General features: G+C 40.0%; 1 protein-coding gene across 2 annotated transcripts in view; it reads right to left on the bottom strand.

The window, feature by feature from the left end:
• Pgm5 (phosphoglucomutase 5) overlaps positions 1-22,090 on the bottom strand; it is a 174,610-nt gene that overhangs the window by 37,128 nt on the left and 115,392 nt on the right. For both annotated transcript variants that reach the window (XM_010605863.3, XM_010605865.3), the window contains exons 8-9: positions 16,135-16,270; positions 11,900-12,083 (exon numbers count right to left, since the gene is read on the bottom strand). In XM_010605863.3, the coding sequence (XP_010604165.1) occupies positions 11,900-12,083; positions 16,135-16,270 (320 nt within the window). The remainder of the gene's footprint in view (positions 1-11,899; positions 12,084-16,134; positions 16,271-22,090) is intronic.

Below are 22,090 nucleotides of genomic sequence, written 5' to 3'. Positions count from 1 at the left end.
TTTTTTTTTTTTTTTTTTTTTTTTTGGTTATACCAGGGGTTGGCAATATATGACCTGTAGGGGAACCTGATGTGCCACCTGTTTTTATAAATCAACCATGCCCTTCAGTGATATATTTCCTATGGCTGCCTTTCATGCAACCATGACAGAGACAAACAGCTATGACAGAGACCATCTGGCCTACAAAGTCTGAAACATTTACTACCTAGCCCTTTACTGACCCCTGATGTAAAACATTACATTATCCACATCATAGAATACTCATCCTTTAATCCTACAGAGGAAAACAGAAAACAATCACCTGCCCTATGAAAATCTTGGCCAAGAGAAATTCTGGTTATGGAGAATGTTATTAGGTGTCCAATCCCTCTATTTCCCACGTTTTCCAGCTTCTAGCCACAGACTGGCATGGACTCTTCTTTGTTCTTCTGACCAACCATTCCTGAACAAAATGGACTGATTATATTGCATTTTGTATCATATCCTTACTTCTGTTGAAGGATGATACAAGGCCTTGTCTTATAAAGTCCACTTCTGTAATCACTACAGGACTATTAGAGATGGTAGGAAGCTCCATGTGAGACATTTCTTCAAGAGCCAAATGTTAGGAAAGCCTTTCCTTCCCTGAGGAACCAGTCTTTTTCTTTCTGATAGTAATAAGCATTCTGTAACCAACCCTACTTCCCTTTTCAATATGGCTGCCAGGATACTTGATGCTAAATTTGAAGTTCAGTCCAAGCAGGTCCTTATTACTTGAATGAATTTTTCTTCTCTTCTTGACTCTCAAATTTATATATGCCTTGATCTTGATTTCTGTTTCCTATTTTATATTCTAACAACTTCATTATGTGTTTTTGCTGCCACAAATCCTTTTGAGGAAATAAGTCTTGGAATAAATGAATACAGCTAGTTCCCATTGCTGCCTTAACCCTAAGATGTTTGTAATTGCTGAGTTTTGTCTAGGGCCTTTTATTCACTGACAAACTCCGGGGGGGCAGAGCCTTACAGCCCTGTTTACTTTCATTTCATCCATATAGCCTCTGACAATGGTCAGCACACAGTAAGATCTCTATAAACACTCACTGAACCAAAGTTTCTGCATGTTCAGCAAGGCTTACTCTAAAGTCTCCCTCCACCCAGGTGAGGACCCACAGGCCAAATGCAAACATAATTACATTTCTCATGAAGAACTGGGGTGAATGCACCAGCCCTGAAGGGTAGGTATGGAAATAGGAATAATAAACACAAACTGCCTGGCACATCATCTTATAGCAGCTTCCCTACTGTATCCACTCATCTTTCATTTCTCATCATGTCCTAAAGTCAAGGTGAGGTCTGACTAAAAGTAAAGTTGAACCAAGGTTTAACTCCACTCCTGAGTGCATGATCTTGAATGAATTGCAAACTTTACTACATAGTGGAAGTAGCCGGTCTTTAACATGTCCCACTGGGTGGCTTGTCCCCGATGGGACAGTCATGCATGCACCACCAGTGCTTCAAGCCTGCAGGAACACGTTAAAAATGGTGGTACCAGGATCTCAACCCAGATGTTTTGTTTTAATTTACATGGAGCTTTGTGTGGGCCCTGGGACTTGAAAAGCTGATTTTAATGTTACGGTCAAAAGGGGGATCACCACAGTGGTGTCTTCTTCTGGGTCACATGCCTCATCTATCAAGTGGCTGGACGGGTTACACGTCAGTCTTAAGAAAGGTCTCTGTAGGATCTAAGATTTCATGCACACATTACCATCTGACTGCAATCCTAGGAGGGTCATAACGCAGCAGGGCTAATAAAACATCATGCTACTGAGTCCTGAAAGCTTCCACATAGGGTCTGGCAGCAGCAGAACCATAATAATTACCTCCTCTTGAGCCATCTGACAGTGTTTTTAGTAAAGAAGTCTCAGAGAAAGCACGAAGGAATCCATGAGATCTCTGTAGCCATAGCTATATATAATATCTGGAATGTCTCACCCTACCTTTGCTGCAATGAAGAATAATTAATAAAGGACCTGGAATCCTCATCACCTGAAACAACAACACACAAATACCTTCCAGTTGGCTTCCAGTTAACACTGCAGCATTTCTTTTTCTCTTAGATTTACTAGGGAGGGTGAGTTTAGAAATGATACCAGAATAGCAACCAGACAAACCCAGGCTAGAATTCTGGCTCAGCCACTTAATAAGCTGCTGGTCTTACTTAAGCTCTCTAAGCCTTAGCTTCCCAAAAGTCAGATGAAGAATAATATAACCTAGCTTACTGGGCCACTGTGAGCATCAGATTAGAAAATGTACGTGAAAAGTGCTTTCAATAGCATCAATCACTATACAGATATAAAATGGTCCTATACTCTTCAAGTCTCTGACCTCCCAGATTTTACACATGAATACAAAAGAAAGCCTTACTACTGATGGTTTATGATGCCATACTATATACTTCCTTTCAGATTAGGCAGAATGAAGGTTAATTTTATTTTAACAATGTTGCCATGTGCTCTGAAATCATTGCTGAATACATGGATCTTTTACCATTTATCGTCATACCTGCCACTACCTGGTTTCTTTGGCAATTAAATACTCCTTATAATTAGCCAACTTAGAGCCCTGAAGGTCCAGAAAGAACCTTACTATCATCTAGGCACTTCATCTTTTTATTGAAAAGTTTAAGAAAAAAAAAAACTTGCTCACCATCACATTTGTCGTGAACACACGACCTAAGACTTCAGTGTAGGTCTTCTGACTCAAGGCTGGTGATTTGATGTAGACTCACATAAAACTGCTGATATTCAGAACTGCCTCTCATGTGAAACTGTTTGAACAATATCTCATGTTTGGTATGGTCCCCCAAGCTGTCTCCAAGCCTTGTGTGGAGTAAATATCTGATAAATGTTTGATAAATGAATGTTAGGGATTTTGTTGTTTGGATTTTCTTTAAATTCTTGTGTAAATCAATGCAGAAAAAAAATCTGTAAGTTGCTAAATACACTCAGAGTTGCCAGATGTTAATTTGGTGACCACAGGACACATTGCAGCCAGGCGGGGAAAGGAGAACTGTACATTACCAACAGTGACTTGGCAGCAACTGTCCTAGTCCAATACTGATGCAGGACGGATTCCAGGGAAAAGCAGCACATGGCCCTGAAATCTGGTACGATGTTGCATGTGCAGTCAGTTGCATGCAAACCTGGAGACAGGACAGCCTTGGAAGAGATAGACTCTGTGGGCCTAACTCAGATACTCTCTCCCACGGGGAAATCCCAATAATTTCTCTGGAAAGCTTCAAGGTGAAAATACTGCTATACAACAGCTGAACCATATTTTGTAGAATAAAACATGCAGTCCATAAAGCAGGGGATTTGGACTGAACAGACGTATCGCTCCACACACGCACAAAGTTATACAGAGTTGTCCATTTTTCTTTGGTTAAGTCACAGAATTAACTGTGAGCATGAGTTCAAAGGCCTCTAACCAAGGCTACTCCATATGGTGACTTTGTATGGATTACAAAAAGTACCCTTTCCGGGTGGACAGGCTGCAGAAAGGCATATTTCCTCTTGGCTAGCTTGGACTGGGGCTTCTCATTCAGGCTAGGCCTTAGGCAGTACACTGCCTGCATAGCCACACCCATCTAGAATTTTGGTTTTGTTTATTTTCCCCTTAAGTTAATTGGTATGCTTAAAGCAAACAATACAGTTACATTTATCAGTGGGCTCTTGTACCTTTACATGATATGTCTTGGTTCTTTTTTTTTCCCATACCCCTGCCCAAATACAGTGAAGAAGGGAATTGTTTGTTTTTAACAACTGTCCCTCTTGGGGACAACAATTACAAAGATCTGGGGAAAATCAAGGTGAATGGCGCCTTAGATGTTCTTTTAAAATGCCAAGCTAGCATTATGTGAAGAGAGGGCTGCTTAGAGAATAAAGACTCAAAAGCTATTCCTCATTCCGATTCCACTATCAAATCTGGAACAATGGAAGTAGGTTATACACTTTCCATTTCCTCATCTTTTGACCAAAATAACTGCTGACCCCTGTCCACACAACTTATTTCTCCCCTCTGGAACTCATTCTGGGATATTCTGGAGTCAGACACACTTGACCCAGATGACAGCATAGCTTCCTCCCTTAGTTTCTCTGACAGTTTGCAGGTTTGCCTTTTACATTTGTTTTTCCTGGTGATGGTCACCCTGCTGGCTACAGACAGACAGGAGCATTTCAGTGGGAGCAAGTACAATGATGGCAGCTTAGATTCTCACTACACGTCTCAGGGTAGTTCTCACTGTTTAGAAGACAGCCCTAAGGCAATCAGTGCACTCATTATACAAAGGCATACTTACTGCAACATACAGCCCAAGTGTCTCTCCTCAGCACACTAAGCACTGAGTTTGAGGACACAATCACAGGTAACATAATAGCTCGTGAATAGTTTTCAGCTAGATGCCTCCCCAATGCCTCACGCTTTGATAGGTGGAGCTTTTGAGAGGCAGTTGGGTCATGCGATGTGATAAGCATCCGTGGATTAGCCTACTCACGAACTTATAGCTAAATGTTATGTTGGAAGGCAGAGACTGGTTGAACGAAGAGGGTCTCTGTGGGCATGGCCTGAAAGGGTGTATCATCCTCTTCCTGCCGTGAGATCTCTCTCCCTCTCCCCGACCTCCTTCCTGCTGCCATACCATGAGCTGTTTCTCTCTGCTGGGCCCCTCTGCCATGCTGCTGCTCTGCCTTGGGGCTGCCTTGGGGCTGACTATGGACTGTACAAACCGTGAGTCAAAAGAAACCTTTTGTCCTTTAATTTCTGGATATCTGGTATTGTGTCTCAGGGATGAGAATGTAACTAAGACAGCTCATGAGAATGTCTACAGGAAAATCCAGCTTTTTATCTGCAAAGCTAAACAACCATATAACCACATTCAATGGAGGAAAAGTGTGCAGTAAGACATGATTTCACCTGGGGCAGCTCCCACTTAATCTTTAGGATGCAACTTAAATATTGCCTCCCCATAAAGAACTTTCTAGAATCCTGATCTACATTAGCTCTCCCTGATGTGCATGGCTAACCAAGTTCTTTGTAATATCTATTTGGTACACTCTGTAGTAACTTATAGGTTTGATGTCCATTTGTTTTTTCTGCTAAACTGTAAGGCTGACTAGCAGACAGCAGGTGTTGTGTTGTATTCACTTAATGGATGAAGACACAATAAATAAATTAAACTTCAACTACCTTTACTATCTTATCCTGTTTGGAAAAGATATATATTACAGGGATTTTTTCCAACATTACAATTTGTAATAGAAAAGAAAGTTTATATCAATAGTCAATCACAACACGTATGTAATGACAACACCCCAACCCCGAGACATTTCTGCTATTTAGGATAGAATGACTAAACTGAGTAACAGCTCTCAAATTTCACTAAACTCTACAGGTGGGCTAATATCAGCATGACTAAAATTATTTCCAGAGTCTTACTTTGAGCCCCACGAACCATACTCCAGCAAATGGCACATGATAAAGACAATGACAAATTATTACTAGACATTCAGCTGGTTCACTGACTACGGTGTGATCAGAGGTGAAGGTTGACCAGCTAATGCTGAAGAGAGAAAAAAGCTGAGCCTTGAAGCTCCAGATACCTCAGCAGGCACCGTTCGGGTGCTGTTCTGTGATGCTGTGGGTAACAATGCTCAGTGAGATCTGAACGCTGACGAGGTCTTGGAGGACCACAGTACATATTAATGCACCACATGCTAGAAATAAAACGTAACTTCCAGATTGCCAATTTACTGTGATATTTCTAAATACTGAAGATAGGAAGTACAGGCACCTTCCTGAATATTAAAATAACAACTCTAAAAACAACTGACTTCATAGTCTTCAAAGTACCCTTTTTCCTCTGAAATAATTTCAAATGGTTCTTTTTTTTCAGGCTCAGAACATCAAAATGTTTCCGCACAGGCTGCATAACTTGAAGAGGTATTAATATGCCCAAATTTAGCCTGACATGATTAAATTGGATTTGGCTTTCCACATCAGCTAGCTGGTATGCATTTATTTACATTAAGTTTTTTAATATCAGCCCAACTGTTCTGTGCAAATGACTTCAGCACTGGTAAGATTTCATGACATTTGAGCTTGCAAAACACGAATATAGGAGTTGGATGAGTCTTTTAAAGAGACTCAATTGGTTTAATTTTATGCCTCAAGCATCAAAGTTTCTCACTTGAAAGCAAATTTTTAAAACATGGGTCATAACTGCGCATCAACACCACCACAGTAGCGATATTCCATCTCTCGGCGTGGTGCCAATTTGTCAGATCATCTTTCATTCATGTTAGGATGAGAGCATTCATTCTGCCAGAGCTAGGGAAGCCTCATAACTGTGGGCCCTTGTAGCACTCAGGCTACAAGCAGTAGATAGGAGGAGACAATGATAAGAGGTCATCTGGATACTGATGATTTCCTTGGATACTGCTGGTGGAGGGAAGAGAGTGCCTGGTGTACAGGGAACCCTGCATGTCTGCAGAGTGAGCTCACCCTAAAGAGAGTGGGCCACCTCCCATCTTTTTCATCTTGTCACAAGTCATAAATTGGGAACTTCTTAAACCAGTCAGTAATTTGATCACACTGTTCCCCTACTCTTATGATCTCTGTTGGGTTATTTTCCCCACACATTTGAAGAAACCAGTGTCTGTAATTCATGCAACTAGATCTTACGTGAGAATAAACAGTGATACATCCTCACGGGAACTTAGAACTGCAGTGGAACTGAGGCTTGTTAAATTCCTACCTAAATCTAAGAGTCTCCCGTGGGCCATTTAATGTACACATGAACTACTCTCTTGGCACCCAAGGTCACAAACATAATAGACAACTCGAGGCAGCCACACAAGCCCATGAAACCGGATAGGCCGCAGTATGGTAGAACAGGTCTCTGAGAATTCAATCGGGGGCCCAGGGTTTCCTTCTTACTCCTTGAATGATCCTCACAGGGTCTCTCAGGCAGGATGGACTTCACTGAACATTTCCACAGTGGTGGCTTCTTATCAAATAGGACTTTAATTTCATTTTGGTTGAAGAAACATTTCTACTTTATTTCTAGAGTTGTATGTGAAACAGCTTTCTGTCCATGACCTGTTTCCTCACTCTGAACCAAATTAAGGACAGAAAGGAGACGAAACTCCCTTTAAAATCCTTTTCTGGCTCAGTGTGTGTGTTGTCTTGGGGCAGGCAGTGAAATGTGAATTTGAATCAATTCACAATTGACTCCAAAACTAAAGGGGCCTTCTCAAATCTTCAAAGACAACTTGCAAAGCTGTATATTTCCCCTCTGTTTTTTTATCCTCTGCCACTCATTATATGCCAAGATCTTCCTTTCCCAAGGATACTCTTTCAAGGGATGCTAATTTCCATTAATCATTTACTAGTAGTTGTTAAATGCCAGGAATGTAAATTGACTCATTTAATTATTCCAAGGGCTTTATGAGATAACCTCAACTAGTATCCCTGTTTCACAGATAAGGAGAAGACAGCACAAGGAGGTTAAATAACTTGCCTAAGATAACCCAAAAAGGAGGTGGCAGAGTCAAGACAAAAACTCAAGACTTCCTGACTTGGAACTTGTACATTTAAATTTTGCTCTAACAATCCAGTAGCACCAGGAGGCATGGGCTGATCTGAAACCAAACAATGGGCTTAGAGATAATTTCTGAGTAAAACAGGAATAGCAAAACAGTTGTTTAAAAATTGTTGCTTAAAGTCATATCTGTTATCTTACTTTTGTCCTTAGTAAGTAGAATTTAAAACAAACAGAGATAACTAGGAACTTCCCACTACCTTACGAGCATCAATTTGAACCTTAAATTTTATTGTTGAGTATTTTAAGCACACTTTAAACAAAATATTTAAGAATAGGGTAAAGAGATTTGGGGGAATATTTTCTATACTGGGCTATAGTGAAAATGATTTTCAAAAATGTGTGTGTGTATGTGTGTGACACTCAGTCAAGAATTCTGAAAAGGGAGAAGAAACAAAGGAACTAATATTTCTTCTTCTTTTTTTTTTTTTTTTGTACCAGGGATTGAACTCGGGCACTTGCACTTGCAAGGCAGGCAGCAGAACCACTGAGCTAAATCCCTGGCTGGAACTAATACTTCTTGAGCATGGATTATGAACCATCAGCAGTACTTGGGACTTTATAGCACTTTCTCCTCAAGCCTTCTCCATTACCCTACATGGTAATTATGACCACATCCCCACTCAGACTGAAGTTCAGGGAAGTTAAGTTGCATCCCAGAGACACAAATATGGACAGCAACAAGGTCAGCCTCAGACCTGTGTCAGTTTGATTTCTATGCAATGGAACACTGAGAGGACCTTAGCAATCACCCTCCCATTGCAAACCTAGATTTTGCTCTATTAAGTTTCCTTTGGGTTTTGCTAAAGGAGAAGGCTACTTCTATTTTTTCATAGGGAGATGAAATTTCTTTCTTTCTTTTTTTTTTTGCACCAGGAATCAAACTCAGGGCCTTGTATTTACCAGGCAGGAGCAATGCCAATGAGCTACATCACTGGCCCTGAAACTTCCATTTAATTTAAAAATAATCTATCATATGATATGTTGTTTTGGGCCAGGGATTTAGCTCAATGGCACCACATCTGCATGGCAAGCACAAGGTCCTGAGTTCTATTACTGGTACAAAACACACACACAAGATATGTTATTTTAAAATAAAAATACTCAAATCAGAAGGACATAATAACAAAGGTTAGCAAAAGTATGGAGAAACTGGAGCACTTATACCATGCTAGTGGAAATATAAACTGGTGTAACTGCTTTTGAAGATGGTGTGGTATTCCTCTAAGGTTTAAAATAGTTAACTCTAAAACTCAAACATTCTACTCCTAGGTATATACCCAAGAGAACTGAAAACCTATGCCTACAAACAATATGAATATCCACCAGCATTAATCATAATAAGCAAAAGTGGAAACAAGCAACATCTTCAACACCTGATAAGTGGATAACAAAACTCCCACACAAGGGAATATTATTTAGCAATAAAAAGAATGAAGGACTGATTATGGTACAACATGGATGACCTGTGCGAACACTACACTAAGTGAGAGAAGTGAGTTACAAAGGACCACATGTTATGACTGCATTATAAGAAATGTCCAGAATAGGCAAATCCACAGAAAAGCAGATCACTAGTTTCTGGAGATTGGGTTTTGGAGGGCATTCAAAGGGAGGTGATAACTAAAGTGTGGAAAGTTTCTTTTGAGGGTAATGAAAATGCTCCAAAATTAATTGTGGTGACGACTGCACAACTTTGTAGATTAAAAAACCACAAAGTTTACACATTAAATGAGTGCATCATTTGTTATATGAATTACATCTCAATAAAGCTGATGTATTTATATTAAAAAGTGTATCATGAAACTAAAATTATATATTTGGTAGGCTTTCAACAAATAGTGAATATACCAGGTAATTTATTACTATTTTTAAATAATCCCAGTAAATCTAAATTAAAATACATCTTTTAAGTGTCCATAGTTCAAAAAGTATGTTTATTTTGCCTGATCTTACCTGCGGCATGTCCCAAACTCAATTACCTCTGGAATTCAGTGTGGATATGAAATGACAATTCAAAATGTAGCACAGTCCTATAATGCGGGTTTTCTCCCACTACCCAATAGGACCAATGCTGGCAAAAAATAGAGATGCTGCTGAGTTTTACCATTCTCAGAGCCAACCCCAGACCTACAGAGAAGTTTTAGTGTGACTCACAATCTATAGCCAACAAAGACGTCATTAGCGACCTGAAATCTGGGAAAATGAACCATCTTCCGTCCTCTACTACAAAATGCGCAAGAGCAGGTCCTCGAAATACTTATCTATGTATAGTCACATCTGAGCTCAGATAAAACAATGTGGAAAGACAAAAAAATTTTTTCAATAAATTTCAGAGTCAAAATGGAAATCAGTGCCTATGATTTAAGAAGGCCAAGGGAGGTAGAATAAAGTGATGTCAGCATTTGAGCTCCAGTTGAGGAATTAGCCTATTGTGAATGGTGAATGAACATCCAAGCAAAAGTACCTAGATGCTGAGTGACCTAAAGGAGAAATAAGGTAGAATAATACAGTACAACAAAGGAGCTCAACAGAAAGCTTCCCATGAGTAGATAAAGTCCAGAACCTACCACTGACTAGAGCAGTCCTCCAAGGAATGCTTTCCAAGCCTTTCTGAAAAGGGAACAAAAACCTCCCAAGGATAGCTTAGAAAGCGCATATTTTACCCTTTTTAAATCCTACAGTGACAAAATGAGCTTCAGATTTGTTCAGGGAGCCTTAAATAAAATGGAAATGGGGATATTGCATAAATCTCAAAAATATATATATACAAAGCACAGGGCTCAAAAGATTCCAGCTGAGCACCTAATTTTCTATCTTCAAAAATTGATTCATTAATGTTAGTCACTTCAGAGCAAATTCAGTCTAGTCTACAAATGAGTGAAACAAATCACAACTACAGAAATTTACTGTGACCAACTCTTGATGATAACTGTAATCATTATGTACTGCATATACTAATAAAAATTTAAAAATATTAAAATGTATTAAAACTTCATAAAGTTTACTAGATAAAAACCAAAAACATATTGTATACTCCCTATCTAAAGGATAACTAGGAGCTTTTGTGTATTTTATTTTAGTCTATTTCTAAAACAATTCTGTTGTGTAAGTCTCCTACTGATGAGGAAGAAACCATGGCCCAAAGAAATTAAACAACTTTCCCAAAGTCAACAAGTGGCAGGATCAGATTCGGAGTCTTCTACCTTCTTCCCTTCCCATTTTCCCTACTACCCTCACCTTTCCAAAGTGATGTTCCAGTCATGTTGCTGGGCCATAGAAGGGCTTCTAGAATGAAAGACTGATATTTTGTTGGAGTCAAAAGACTACTATGAAACTAAGCAAAAGAGAGAGTACAAAGGTAATAATAAGAAGGCAGTGGGATTTGGAAAATCTGCAAGTCAAGGGATCCTATGACAAGGAGGATCTAGAAAATAGTAGTCAAAATAGCAGTAACTACATTATATATAGTCCCCAAAGACTTCTAACTTATTATCTATGCTTAGGAAGAAAGTATAAAAGGATAAGAATTTAGGATCTGGGGGATAGAAGTTCATTTAAAATTGCTTGGAACGTATCATTTAGACTGTAAGTGTTAATACCTACAATGTGTATCTAGAAGGTTAGCGTTTACCATATCAAATAGACAAAACTGAAAAGAAAAATAACCACACTAGTAACCAGCTTTTCTTCCACAACTCATGAAGATGAGACCAGACATAAATCACGGCTGGTTTTGTCACTTGTCTATGATAACTGTGCTCAACCATAAATCTTCCTTTTGGGTTTTCTGGGCAAATTTCCCAATTGTTTCTTCTCTACTGGGGGTGTCAAACTCTATGGGTTAAGCTCCTATGGTCCTTCCATGACAAAAGATAATAGACAGTGAAGCAACTCTACACCTGGGAACTCCAAGGACTGGGATTTTTTTTGTCCTTAGAAGCTTCTTTGAATCTATCACTACCATATAAGAGGAGTTGCAGGCTGCAAACATTTGAGAAAAACATGTTGAGTATACACCTGTTTGATGTGTTAGCTCATCAGTTACCAAGCTGCAAAAGTACTGGAAAGAGAGGACCCATGTTCAAATACAACCTCTGCCACTAGTTAGTGAAGTAACATGCATCACTTATTTCCTGGATGCAGAGGTCTTCTGTTCAGAAGGAAGAGCTCAGAACAGACCACCCCCAAAGACTTCTCTAGTTCTAAGACATTTTGGCCACCTGCTCGACTGGTAATTGGTAATTCTCTAGCACATACCTGTTTCTTGGTCACAGTGCCATCCACAGGGTCCACGTACTCGAAGCTATCTGTCTTCGCCACGCTGTAGATATGGTTCCCCACAGCAAACTGCTGGCCAATGAAGGACTTGTCTGTGACCAGGGCCTCCAGGTCCCTCATGATATAATATGTTGCTTTGGGCTCCAGGCCCTCATAGTCAAACCTAGTGAATGAGGGCAGGACACAGGAATAAAAACCCAGTCAGAGAACCAGCCATCGGTGGATGCTTCAAAGGCATCTAATCACTGGTTCTGATTCCAGGAAAGGAAAGCACAGGAAGTAAGGAAATACCCTCAACTGGTCTTCCCTCTTTCAGTCAGCCCTTGCAATCTAGTCCTCACACAGCAGACAGAGCAGTCTTATAAAAATCAAGACACATTAGGGCCCGGGATTTAGCTCAGGGGTTCGGTGGCCTGCCTTGCAAGCGCAAGGACCCGAGTTCAATCCCCGGTACCAAAAAAAAAATCAAGACACATTGCTCCTTTCCTTTAAATCTCTCTCAACACCCCTATCATACTAAGAACAAAGCTCAAAATTCAAACCACAGTGTATTAGACACTGTGGGATCTGCCCATGCTCATCTCCTTGACTTGAATTTGTCTCTCTTTGCAACCTTGTTCACTTGCTGTAGCCACCATGGCCTCCTTTCAGTCTTCGATGACCCTTTGCCCTCTCCTGCCCCTGGGCCTTTGCCATTGCTGCTTGCTGCCTCTAGCTTACATGCTGTTCTATTCCTCTATCTGGTACCTTCAAAGAGCTGGCTCATTCTTGTCCTTAAATCTTCAAACCTACTGTCACCTCCAGAAAGTGACCTTTCCTGACCATTCATCCACCTGGGCAGGCCACCCCCACACATATACCGCCGCTCGTCACCCTTTACATTTCTTTTTCAGGAAAAAAGAAATTCTGCTTAACTTTGCTTTTTTTTTTTTTTTTCCTCATTGAGTTTATTGGTACATTTTAGGTATACAGAAGAGTTACATTCATTACTAAGATCTTGTACCTTTACATGACAGGTCTTGGTCCTCATTTTTCCCCCTTGTCCCTGCCCTCCCTTCACTCCCTCCTCCCCTCCCCCTTTACAAACACTTTATTTCCATTTTTTCATTTTCTCATATTTTTTCTTTTCCCGGTCACCTTTCCCCCACCCTTCCCACTTTCCCTACACCTTTAGCCCTTTTCTTCCTATTTCACACTGTCAATTATCTCATTAGGATCTTATGTACCCAAGCCTTTACATTTTTCAGTAGTTATTTCAGTCTGTATTTACCTTTTTTTGTATTTGGTTACTTGCTGCTTGTCTGGCTTTGCCCAGCGGAATATGAGCTCCAGGTGGGCAAAGACCTTAACGCTCTTATTTTCTGGAGTTCTAGATTGCAGTGTTATGTAAATAGTCTAGATGGGAAATGGGAGGAAGGAAGTGAAGGGAAGGAATGGAAGGAAGGAGACAGGCATCAAGAGGGGTAGAGAGGGCAAAACTGAAGTGAATGCTCTGTATAACTCTTGGAAATTTGGAAGAACTGTCACAATCATTCCCTTCGAAAAAGAGCAGAAAATACAGTGGGGATAGGAGGTGACTAGAAACAAAAAAGACCAAAAATATTCCCTATCTTATTTGTTGATTTGGAGTTTAAATTGTGATAAAGCAGTTGGCACAACACCAGGCACCAGAGTGTAAAACTAGTAACATTTACTCTCAGTCACCACCATGAAAAAAAAAAACTGTACTGTCTCTCCCAACATCAGAGAGTCTTGACATGGACCTTACTGGCACACCCAGGAGGGGCTGTTTAAGGAGGAAGCCTGAGGAGAGGCAGCTGTGCCTAAGTGGCTGTGGATGGGTCTCATATTTGGGCTTCTTGTAGCACAGAGAAAGGATGTGAATTCCCAGGGTAAAGTGAAAGGGAGAAGCTCTGAATAGTTACTATTTTTTTCTGCTGGATACCTTTTAAGACATTCAGTAAACATGAGGGCATTGCCCAAAATGGAGGACATGGAATGATACCATGTCTAGCAATGAATCCCTACCTATTCCTATATCTTTTTCGTCTCTTCCTCCTGCACAAGGTGTTTCTTCCCAAGCCCCAGAAGCAAACCAACAAGGAGCTCCTTACAATGTTCTCATTGCATGTGTTCTGAGACTAGGTTCTCTTTAATAAGTTATTTGGGGGAGGTGAAGACCACCCAAGTAGAAAGGGATGGGAGGACAGGATAGGATGGTCTAGTAGGAGATACTGAGGCATTGAAAGAGACTCAGAAGTTTAAAAAATCCACTGATAGTATAAACCCATATTTAGATCAGCCTGCCAAATGTTTATCTTCATACACAAGCAGGTGTTAGGCTCAACTTCCGTTCACCACCGCAAACACTCTCTCCAGCCACTATCACCACTGCCACTAACACTTACTTCACATGGAGAATTCCTTCTGAGGTTAACTCAAACCAAGCAGACTTCCTGGGAGATTTTCCTCAGGAATAACTTCAGGCTCAGTATTAGTTAAACTGAAATTGTTTTATTATTTATTCTCTTCCAAGAAAACTGTCAGGTGAGAAGTCATTTTATTTCACAAACATTTCAACTTGCCATTTGCTGGTGTCAAAGGAAAAATTTATCTTTCATTCTACCTATTTCTTCCTTTCTCTTTCTGTGATCTTTTCAGACAGAAATCTGAAATGTAATTCAATGTCCTACAAGAAATCAAATCTCCAAGGCACATTATTCTCTAACATGGTACTTTTTATGAAAAATGTAATCAGCACATAAATTATTGGCCATAAAAAATGAACTATATTATAAATACTCTTATAACACCATTTGGCTAAAACACTGGCAGAAACTTAGATAATCATTCCACAAATTATGAGGACTACATCTCTGACTCAAAACAAATGCATTAAACCAGAGGTTGGCAATAATGATATATTTTATCGGGTTGAGCTTTTTGGAAGAGTTTTTGGAAGAGCGTCGTGAGCCTCTGGCATACCAAAACCAACCAAACAAAACCACACACACAAACACACACATAAATGCAGTTCCACAAAAATCAGAGGTGTTGAGAACTTATTAAAAATACTTATGAGTTGGACGAGTTCTTGTCTGCCCTACGAATCTTGATTTTCTGGTGCAATGAATAACTGGAGGAGGTTTGCAGGCTATTGCATTCCCAGCCTTCTTAACTAAACAGGAACCAAAAACGTTAGTGTTGTCTACACTTTCCAGAACATTCCAATCCCTTTAATTTTAATAAAATTAAAGTCTTCTTTATTCTTTGATATTTATCTAAGTACACAGCTTCCTAAGAAAAGAAATAATCACCTTATAAGGGAAGGGTCTAAAGCTCATTCTGTCCCCCAAGCTTTCGAAAGACAACTAAACACCCACAGCAGTTAATTACATATTCAAAATCAAAGCAATGAGCCATAGTATCGCTGTTTTTAATACACAGTCTCTAAGACACTCAACATTTCCTCACCCCACCCCAAGTTCTTTACAATTTTCACGCTCTCCTATGGCCCCTTTCCCTAAATCATGGCTTAACTAGATTCACATACGTAGTCAGCAATCATGCCCCCAGAATACCCTCTCAATACATCAACAGGAAAAGAATGCACCCCATCTACCCTAAGCTCCTACAGACCACCTTTTAATCTCCTCCTCTTCAGGTAATATTTTCCTTTTCTGAGTTACTTTGTGAGAGTAAACCTCTAGCAAAATCTGAGGCTCCTGAACCATGTGGCTCCTTCAAAGAGTACCAGCTTAGATATCCTGGACATTGTTCCAACTATTGGTCAGAAGGCAAGGCACAGGTAGAAAGAGGATTATAAAAGTACCTCAACTAGCCACAGCTTTTATGTCTGTTTTCCTTCCTTGATAAATATGGATGGACAACCAACAGGAAATGCCTCCAGTTTGACTGTGAGGAGTTTTCAAAGCTCTGCCATTCATCTATGCTCTTGGGATGGAGACTACCTTCTAGACAATGATGAAAAGATGATTACACTGAGATGCCACCAGGGGAGGGAAAATCTGTGCCTTCCAGTTTGATAGCTCTTGACACCGCCCGCCATATCTTTTGGGGGTAATCCAGCTCCAGCCACTGTATCTTTCAGATCTTCCTAAAAGCTGCCTCCTCCTTAAAGTTCCAGCCCATCAGTTTTAAAGAGAACCTAGGAGCAATTCTCCAGAGTGCATGCAGAGACACTATCTTCTCACCTGCAATAGTAATGGCGTCCATATTTGGCCCAGTGATCCCGAACAATTTCTTCCACACCCTGCTTCCGGGCAGCAATGATGGAAAGCCAGACCAAGACAGCCCAGAGGCCATCTTTCTCACGTAGGTGATCAGAGCCTAAGGGAGAAAGAAACATTCCACTGAGGACTCATTCTTGGGAATTGGGGAGCAAAAACAAAAGGAACTAACAGGACAAGTTAGGAATTGAGTGTTATATTGAAATGGTTGGATATATTTACCCACTGTGGCCTATAATACATTTGCTTTTCCAAAAATATTCAACTAAAACTCAAAACTTAAAAATAGTAACAAAAATACAATAAAATCCGGGCAATTGTTAAAAGAAGCAAAGGGCCAAGCTGATTGCCTGTGTCATTACTTCATCCATTTTTTTGAGTAGATATTTGGTGATCCTTACAGTAAATTAACATTATTCTATATCCTGTGGATATAGCAATGAACATGACAGCTTTTTATTGATAAATTCTGACTTCAAGAAGATAGAGATGGGCAAAAGAGAAGTAGACACAAAAAGAACAAGAGGCATAAAATAACAAGTGCTCTAAAGAAACGAAGTGGAAGCTAATGTCACAGAGTATAACAGCAACGAAGGCTGCTTTACCTCAGGTTGGATGGTGGCCCCTACGAGACTCAGCCTCCTGAAGCTTACTTGGGGAAATTGTCTTTGCAAGTTAGGATTTTGAAATGAGATCATCAGGGATTATTCCAGAGTGCCCTAAATTCAAAGACAAGTATTCTCATAAAAAGAAGAGAAACACAGAGGCGCGAGCTACACAAAGGCAGAAAGAGAAATAGGTGTTGCACTGCTATGAACCAAGGAACTTGTGGAGCCTCTAGGAATAGAAGAAGTAAGGAAGGAGCCTTCCTTGCACCATTCTGAGGAAGTCTGGCCCCATCATCACCTTGGATTTGGACTTCTGGCTTCCAGTACTGTGAGAGAATAAATTTCAGTTGTTTTATTCCACTCAGTTTGTGGTGCTTCGTTGTGGTAGTTCTAGGAGATGAAAACAGGATTTTAGGGCCAGGCCCACCATGGTAATGGCATTTGAATGACACCTGAGAAGGAATCAAGCAGGGCACAGTCTGGGGACAAAGTGTTCCAGGCTGAGGAATGGCAAATGCAAAGTCCCAGAGGCAAGAATCAACCAGAAAGCCAAGTTCTACAGCTATGTCACTCACACAAAAAGAGTGCAATCTAAATAAGGTCTCCCTGTGCAAAAAATAATCTGCAAGAATGTGTTTCACTAGACCCACTTCCGCATCTGTCTCCTGGCCAGTTATAAGCTTTCTCTGAAGTGGACAAAACCCTAAATTCAAGAGAACATTTCATAGTATGAGAAAAGCATGAAAAAGACTTTAGAATTAAGATTTCAATTAACTGCTGCTACTCTTCAGGTGTGTGAAAAGTCACTGCAAAGTTATTAACGCCTCTGACCTTCAGCTTCTCATCTATAAAACAATGATACTACCACTAATCTTGTGGTATTGTGGTATTGACTTAATGAGTAAAGGGGCAGGCTGTAGTCAGATTTTTCAAGTTCAAATCTTGGAGCCGCTACTTTGTTTTCTGTAGTCATCTGGAATATAGGGATAATAATATCCCCTACCCTATGGGGTTAATTTCAGGAACTAACTATGCCTAGTTATTTGGAACAATAACTGAGACCTTACACATGGTTGTTACTGGTAATCTTGTTACTGGTAATTCTTATAAAGCACCTACATGGTACTGATTTCTCCATACATGCTTTGAAGTGAATCAATTCCAGCCATTTACATAATTTTTATTTCTAGAAATAGCCTGAGAGCAAGAGACAGATAATTTCTTCTTATAAAGGGCAATAAGAATGGATCACAGCATTCTTATTTGCAGGATTATGAAGCACACTCAGAAAATTAACAAAGGCAAACCATGTTATAAAGCTGTTAAAACTTTAAACATGAGATGAAATAGTATATTAGTTTGATATATTTGACATCTTCGATAACTTCTCACTGAAGCTAGGGACCATTTACCATTCTTGTCATATTTATAATGTTAAATGTATTTCTTTGAAGGGGAAAACATAAAACCCTGAGAGAGCAGGAAAAATATCTAAATCAAAAGGAAAAAGGGCCATATCTTCAGTGCTTAATACATACGGACCAATGGCTCCTTATGACAAGCTGAACATGTCCAGCTGTGGCTGCCTCTAGGTTAAGAGGATCCTGGGTATTCACACCATAAAGAGACTCCAGTCTCAGCCAGGAAATTCTTCACACTGCTACAAAAATGTAAGAAGTTTGGAAGACTTGGGCTTAGCTCTATGGCTAACTGCCAGAAAAACAAGTCTAGGAAACCCTGCCCAGTGGGATAATTTCAAAACCTTTTGTCCTTTTATAGCTGAAAAAATCACTTTTACTTACTGGCTAGAGAAAAGTACCCTTTTGTTCTAAAAACATGGGCTTTGCATACCTTGAATCTCCAGCTGGATCACATTACCTAGAGATAGAACAATTAGATGCTCTCAGGTCTGTGAGATAAGTGATCATAATTTAGTGTTCAAGAGACAGAGTTCTTTCAGATGGATTAAAAAACACCTCAATAATTTGTAGCCAACTGCAGAGTAAATTGTGAGTTGGCTTGGATATTCTCGCCTATAAGCTGAACATTCACCAAGATTCATAAGGGCCTGATACCAAATAAAATTAATTGTTCTTTATAGTTCTTTGAGGTAGCCACAGAGACATTAAGGATGTTACAATTACACAGATGTTTTCATTGGATGATCACAGCATGCTCTGGAGGGATTTGGGGGGGTTCAACTCTCCTTTTAATAACTACTTATGGCAAGTGAACTCTAATGCCGTGCCACTGGTAAATTAAATAAAAAATGCAGAAAATGCAAAGGTACCACGTGATTTTCTAAAACATACTATAAACAGAGTAAGAATGAAGAGGAGAAATACTCACACTATATATGATAGGGCTAATAACCTTTGTTTTTATTTGCTTGTTTGTTTGTTATCTTTTGTTTTTTGGTACCGTGGATTGAACTCAGGACCTTGTGCTTGCAAGGCAGGTCGTGGCACCACTGAGCTAAATCCCTAGCCTTAGGCTTTGTTTTTAAAATGGTTTTATAAGTCAGTGTGAAAAAGATAATCTCAATAGACAACTATGTGAAAGGGCACAAACATTTTCAAAAGAAAAGTGCTTAACAGTCAATGAACACTTGAACAAATGTTCAGTGTCACACTGGTCAAAGAAAAGTTCATAAAGTAGAAAACCATTTGGGGCCTGTTAAATTAACAAAGATGAACTGGGGGAAGGAGAGTATCCCATGCCAACCAAATCCTGGTTTAAGTGAAGTTTGTAATTTACATACAATGAACAGTAATTTCTAAAAATTTCTTAGCTTTAGATTCAGCAATTCAATTTCTTAATCTTTAGTCATAAAGACATTCACGAAAGTGGCTAAAAGGGAAAATGGAAAAAAATTTGAACAATAAGGTAATTGTAAAAAAAATCCACACAAAAGCTTATTGTGTGAGTGAAATATTAAGAATCTTTAGGCTGGGGATTTAGCTCACTGGTGCCTCTGTCTGCCTCGCAATCTCAAGGTTCCAAATTCAATTCCAGGTACCAAAAAAAAAAAAGAATCTTTATTAGCAAGATAACATGAATCCAAGTTTAGTGAGTGGAAAAAAAACAGTATATCAAAAAGAATATCCAGCATATATTTGGAGAAAATATGCATGTACTGTGTGTGGACACCTAGGTGAACAACAGAAAGTCAGACCACAAACTGTCAGCAATGGTTGCTATTTCTGAAGTGGCAGAATTCAGGAGAAGAATTTCTTTTTTGTCCACAATAATTTCTATGATAAAAATGTACATATTATCTTCATAAAAAATGTTTAAAACTTGTCAATGGTGTATAAATTCAGGTTGAAAACATGCCTTTTTTAGGATGCCACATAGCCTTTCCAGACTGTGCTCTTCAAGCTAGTAACAGGCATCTAAATTTCCTCGCTACCCTTTTGCAGCTGAGCGGTCACGTCTATTGGGCCTTGACCAACACCAGCACAACATCTGAAGCTTGCTTCTATTGGCTGGTGCAGCCAGAGCTTGCCCCTCATTCCAGGTGTTTCAAAAACTGAGCCTTGCTCCCAAAGCCTGTAACACTACTCACCTTGCCTCCCTTCCTCCCGCAGCCCACTCCACTTTACCCTGAGCAGCAGCCATCTCCAGCCAGATACCAGATGGAGCTCTTCCCTGCCCTGATGCCAGCGAAACTCACCAGCCAGCTCAAAGAAAGGGGTTAACATTTCTCATCAGAAACAGCACTGCTCCTTCTCCACTCAAATTAAACGCTTCATCTTCTCAAGCTTTAAAACGATGTTCCCTGAGGTAGGCTATGCATGAATAAGTATGTTACCTCCACAGAAGAGGCAATAAATAAAAGAAAAAAATTAAACAGCAATAGAAGGGGAAAAAAGAGAGAGAACATTCAATCACCTCAAAGGAATTTTCTTCAAATGGAAAACCAAGTATGGACAAAACAATGAAACATCACATGTTCCTAATAGGTCTGATCGTCACAGCTGGGATTTGGACCAGGAAATTTGGAATTCGTCTATTACCACAAAAATGTAAGCCATTTTATACCTGTTGGTTAGCTGTGACATACTTTAGTAACTCTCCAACCTGGATGACATACTAGAATCACCTAAAGAACTTTAAAAGTTCCAAGGTTCAGCACTGCCCACCCCAGGCCAACAAAAGCAGGCATCCAGATTTCTTTCTTTAAAAGCTCCTTGGGTGATTCTCAAGGGTAGCCAGGGCTAAGACCCACATCTTGAGCAGGTTACTCCGCTTAGTCTGGTGTGAGGGTGGAAAGTTAGACTTCTTCCTCTTTTGGTTCTAATTTGGTGTGGAAGGACAGAGGCCATTGGTCTTCAGTCCAATGGACGCCACTGGCTTGTTCATGTAGGTGGTTCTCACGGTGTCAGCTTCAGTGTCATGGCTCCTCCCCGCCCATTGAAAACTGAAGACATTTCCAGCTCACCCTGCTTGGCCTGGGACTTTCTAGTTTTATCATTTAAAGTCCCACATCCTCGAATCTTCTTGGTCCTGGGCAAAGCAAGGTGGCTAGTGATCCAGTAAGAAAGGACACTGAACTGACTCCAGGAGATTCCTGGTTATGTCCAGGAGATGCACACACTCCACACATATCTTAGTATACCCATTTCATGGAACCAGAAGTGACGGGCGGAAGATTATATACGTCCTTGAAGCAGAATAATGAGCAAGACAAATTCCCTTCCAAGGAGAATAACAGGGAGGCACCATGCACTGTGTTCGGTTACTTTATACACCTGTTATCTACTTCTCACAATTTGTTGGCCCCTTTTTACAGGGAAGAGAAGGAGGTTAGGTCATCTGTATGAGGTCTCATGGCTAAGTAATAAAAAGAAGAACTGAACCTGGGCAGTTCGGCTCCAACCTATCGATTTTACTATTACTGAAATGACAGCCTCCTCGAGAGTTGCAATAAAGCACGTAAAATGCCCCCACACAAGGCGAGCTGAGGCTGTAAAGGATCAGGTGATGAATTTGCACTCCCTCACAGCAGACACCTCAGGAGGAGCTGCCCAATCTCTCTTTACTTTTACTCTTATGTCTGTTTATCTTTATCTACAAATGATTTTCATTCGTTTGCAGTGAAATTCTTTTCATCTACTCAAGATTGGGATTCAATTTTTTTAAATGGAGTCATGAAGTGAAATCAGGGGACACCCTTTTCAGGTGGATCAGAGATTTGAGAATAGGTTATAACATGGTGACTGCATTTGTTTGTTTTTGATTTCATTTCTCAAACCTCTTATGTTCAGCTCTTTGACCTCTGGCAAAAAAAAAAAAAAAAAAAAAAAAAA

Source organism: Fukomys damarensis, unplaced genomic scaffold, assembly GCF_012274545.1.
Source record: "Fukomys damarensis isolate Sample0158 unplaced genomic scaffold, DMR_v1.0_HiC HiC_scaffold_31, whole genome shotgun sequence".
NCBI classification, from domain to species: domain Eukaryota; kingdom Metazoa; phylum Chordata; class Mammalia; order Rodentia; family Bathyergidae; genus Fukomys; species Fukomys damarensis.
This window is presented reverse-complemented; position numbering and strand designations above follow the sequence as displayed.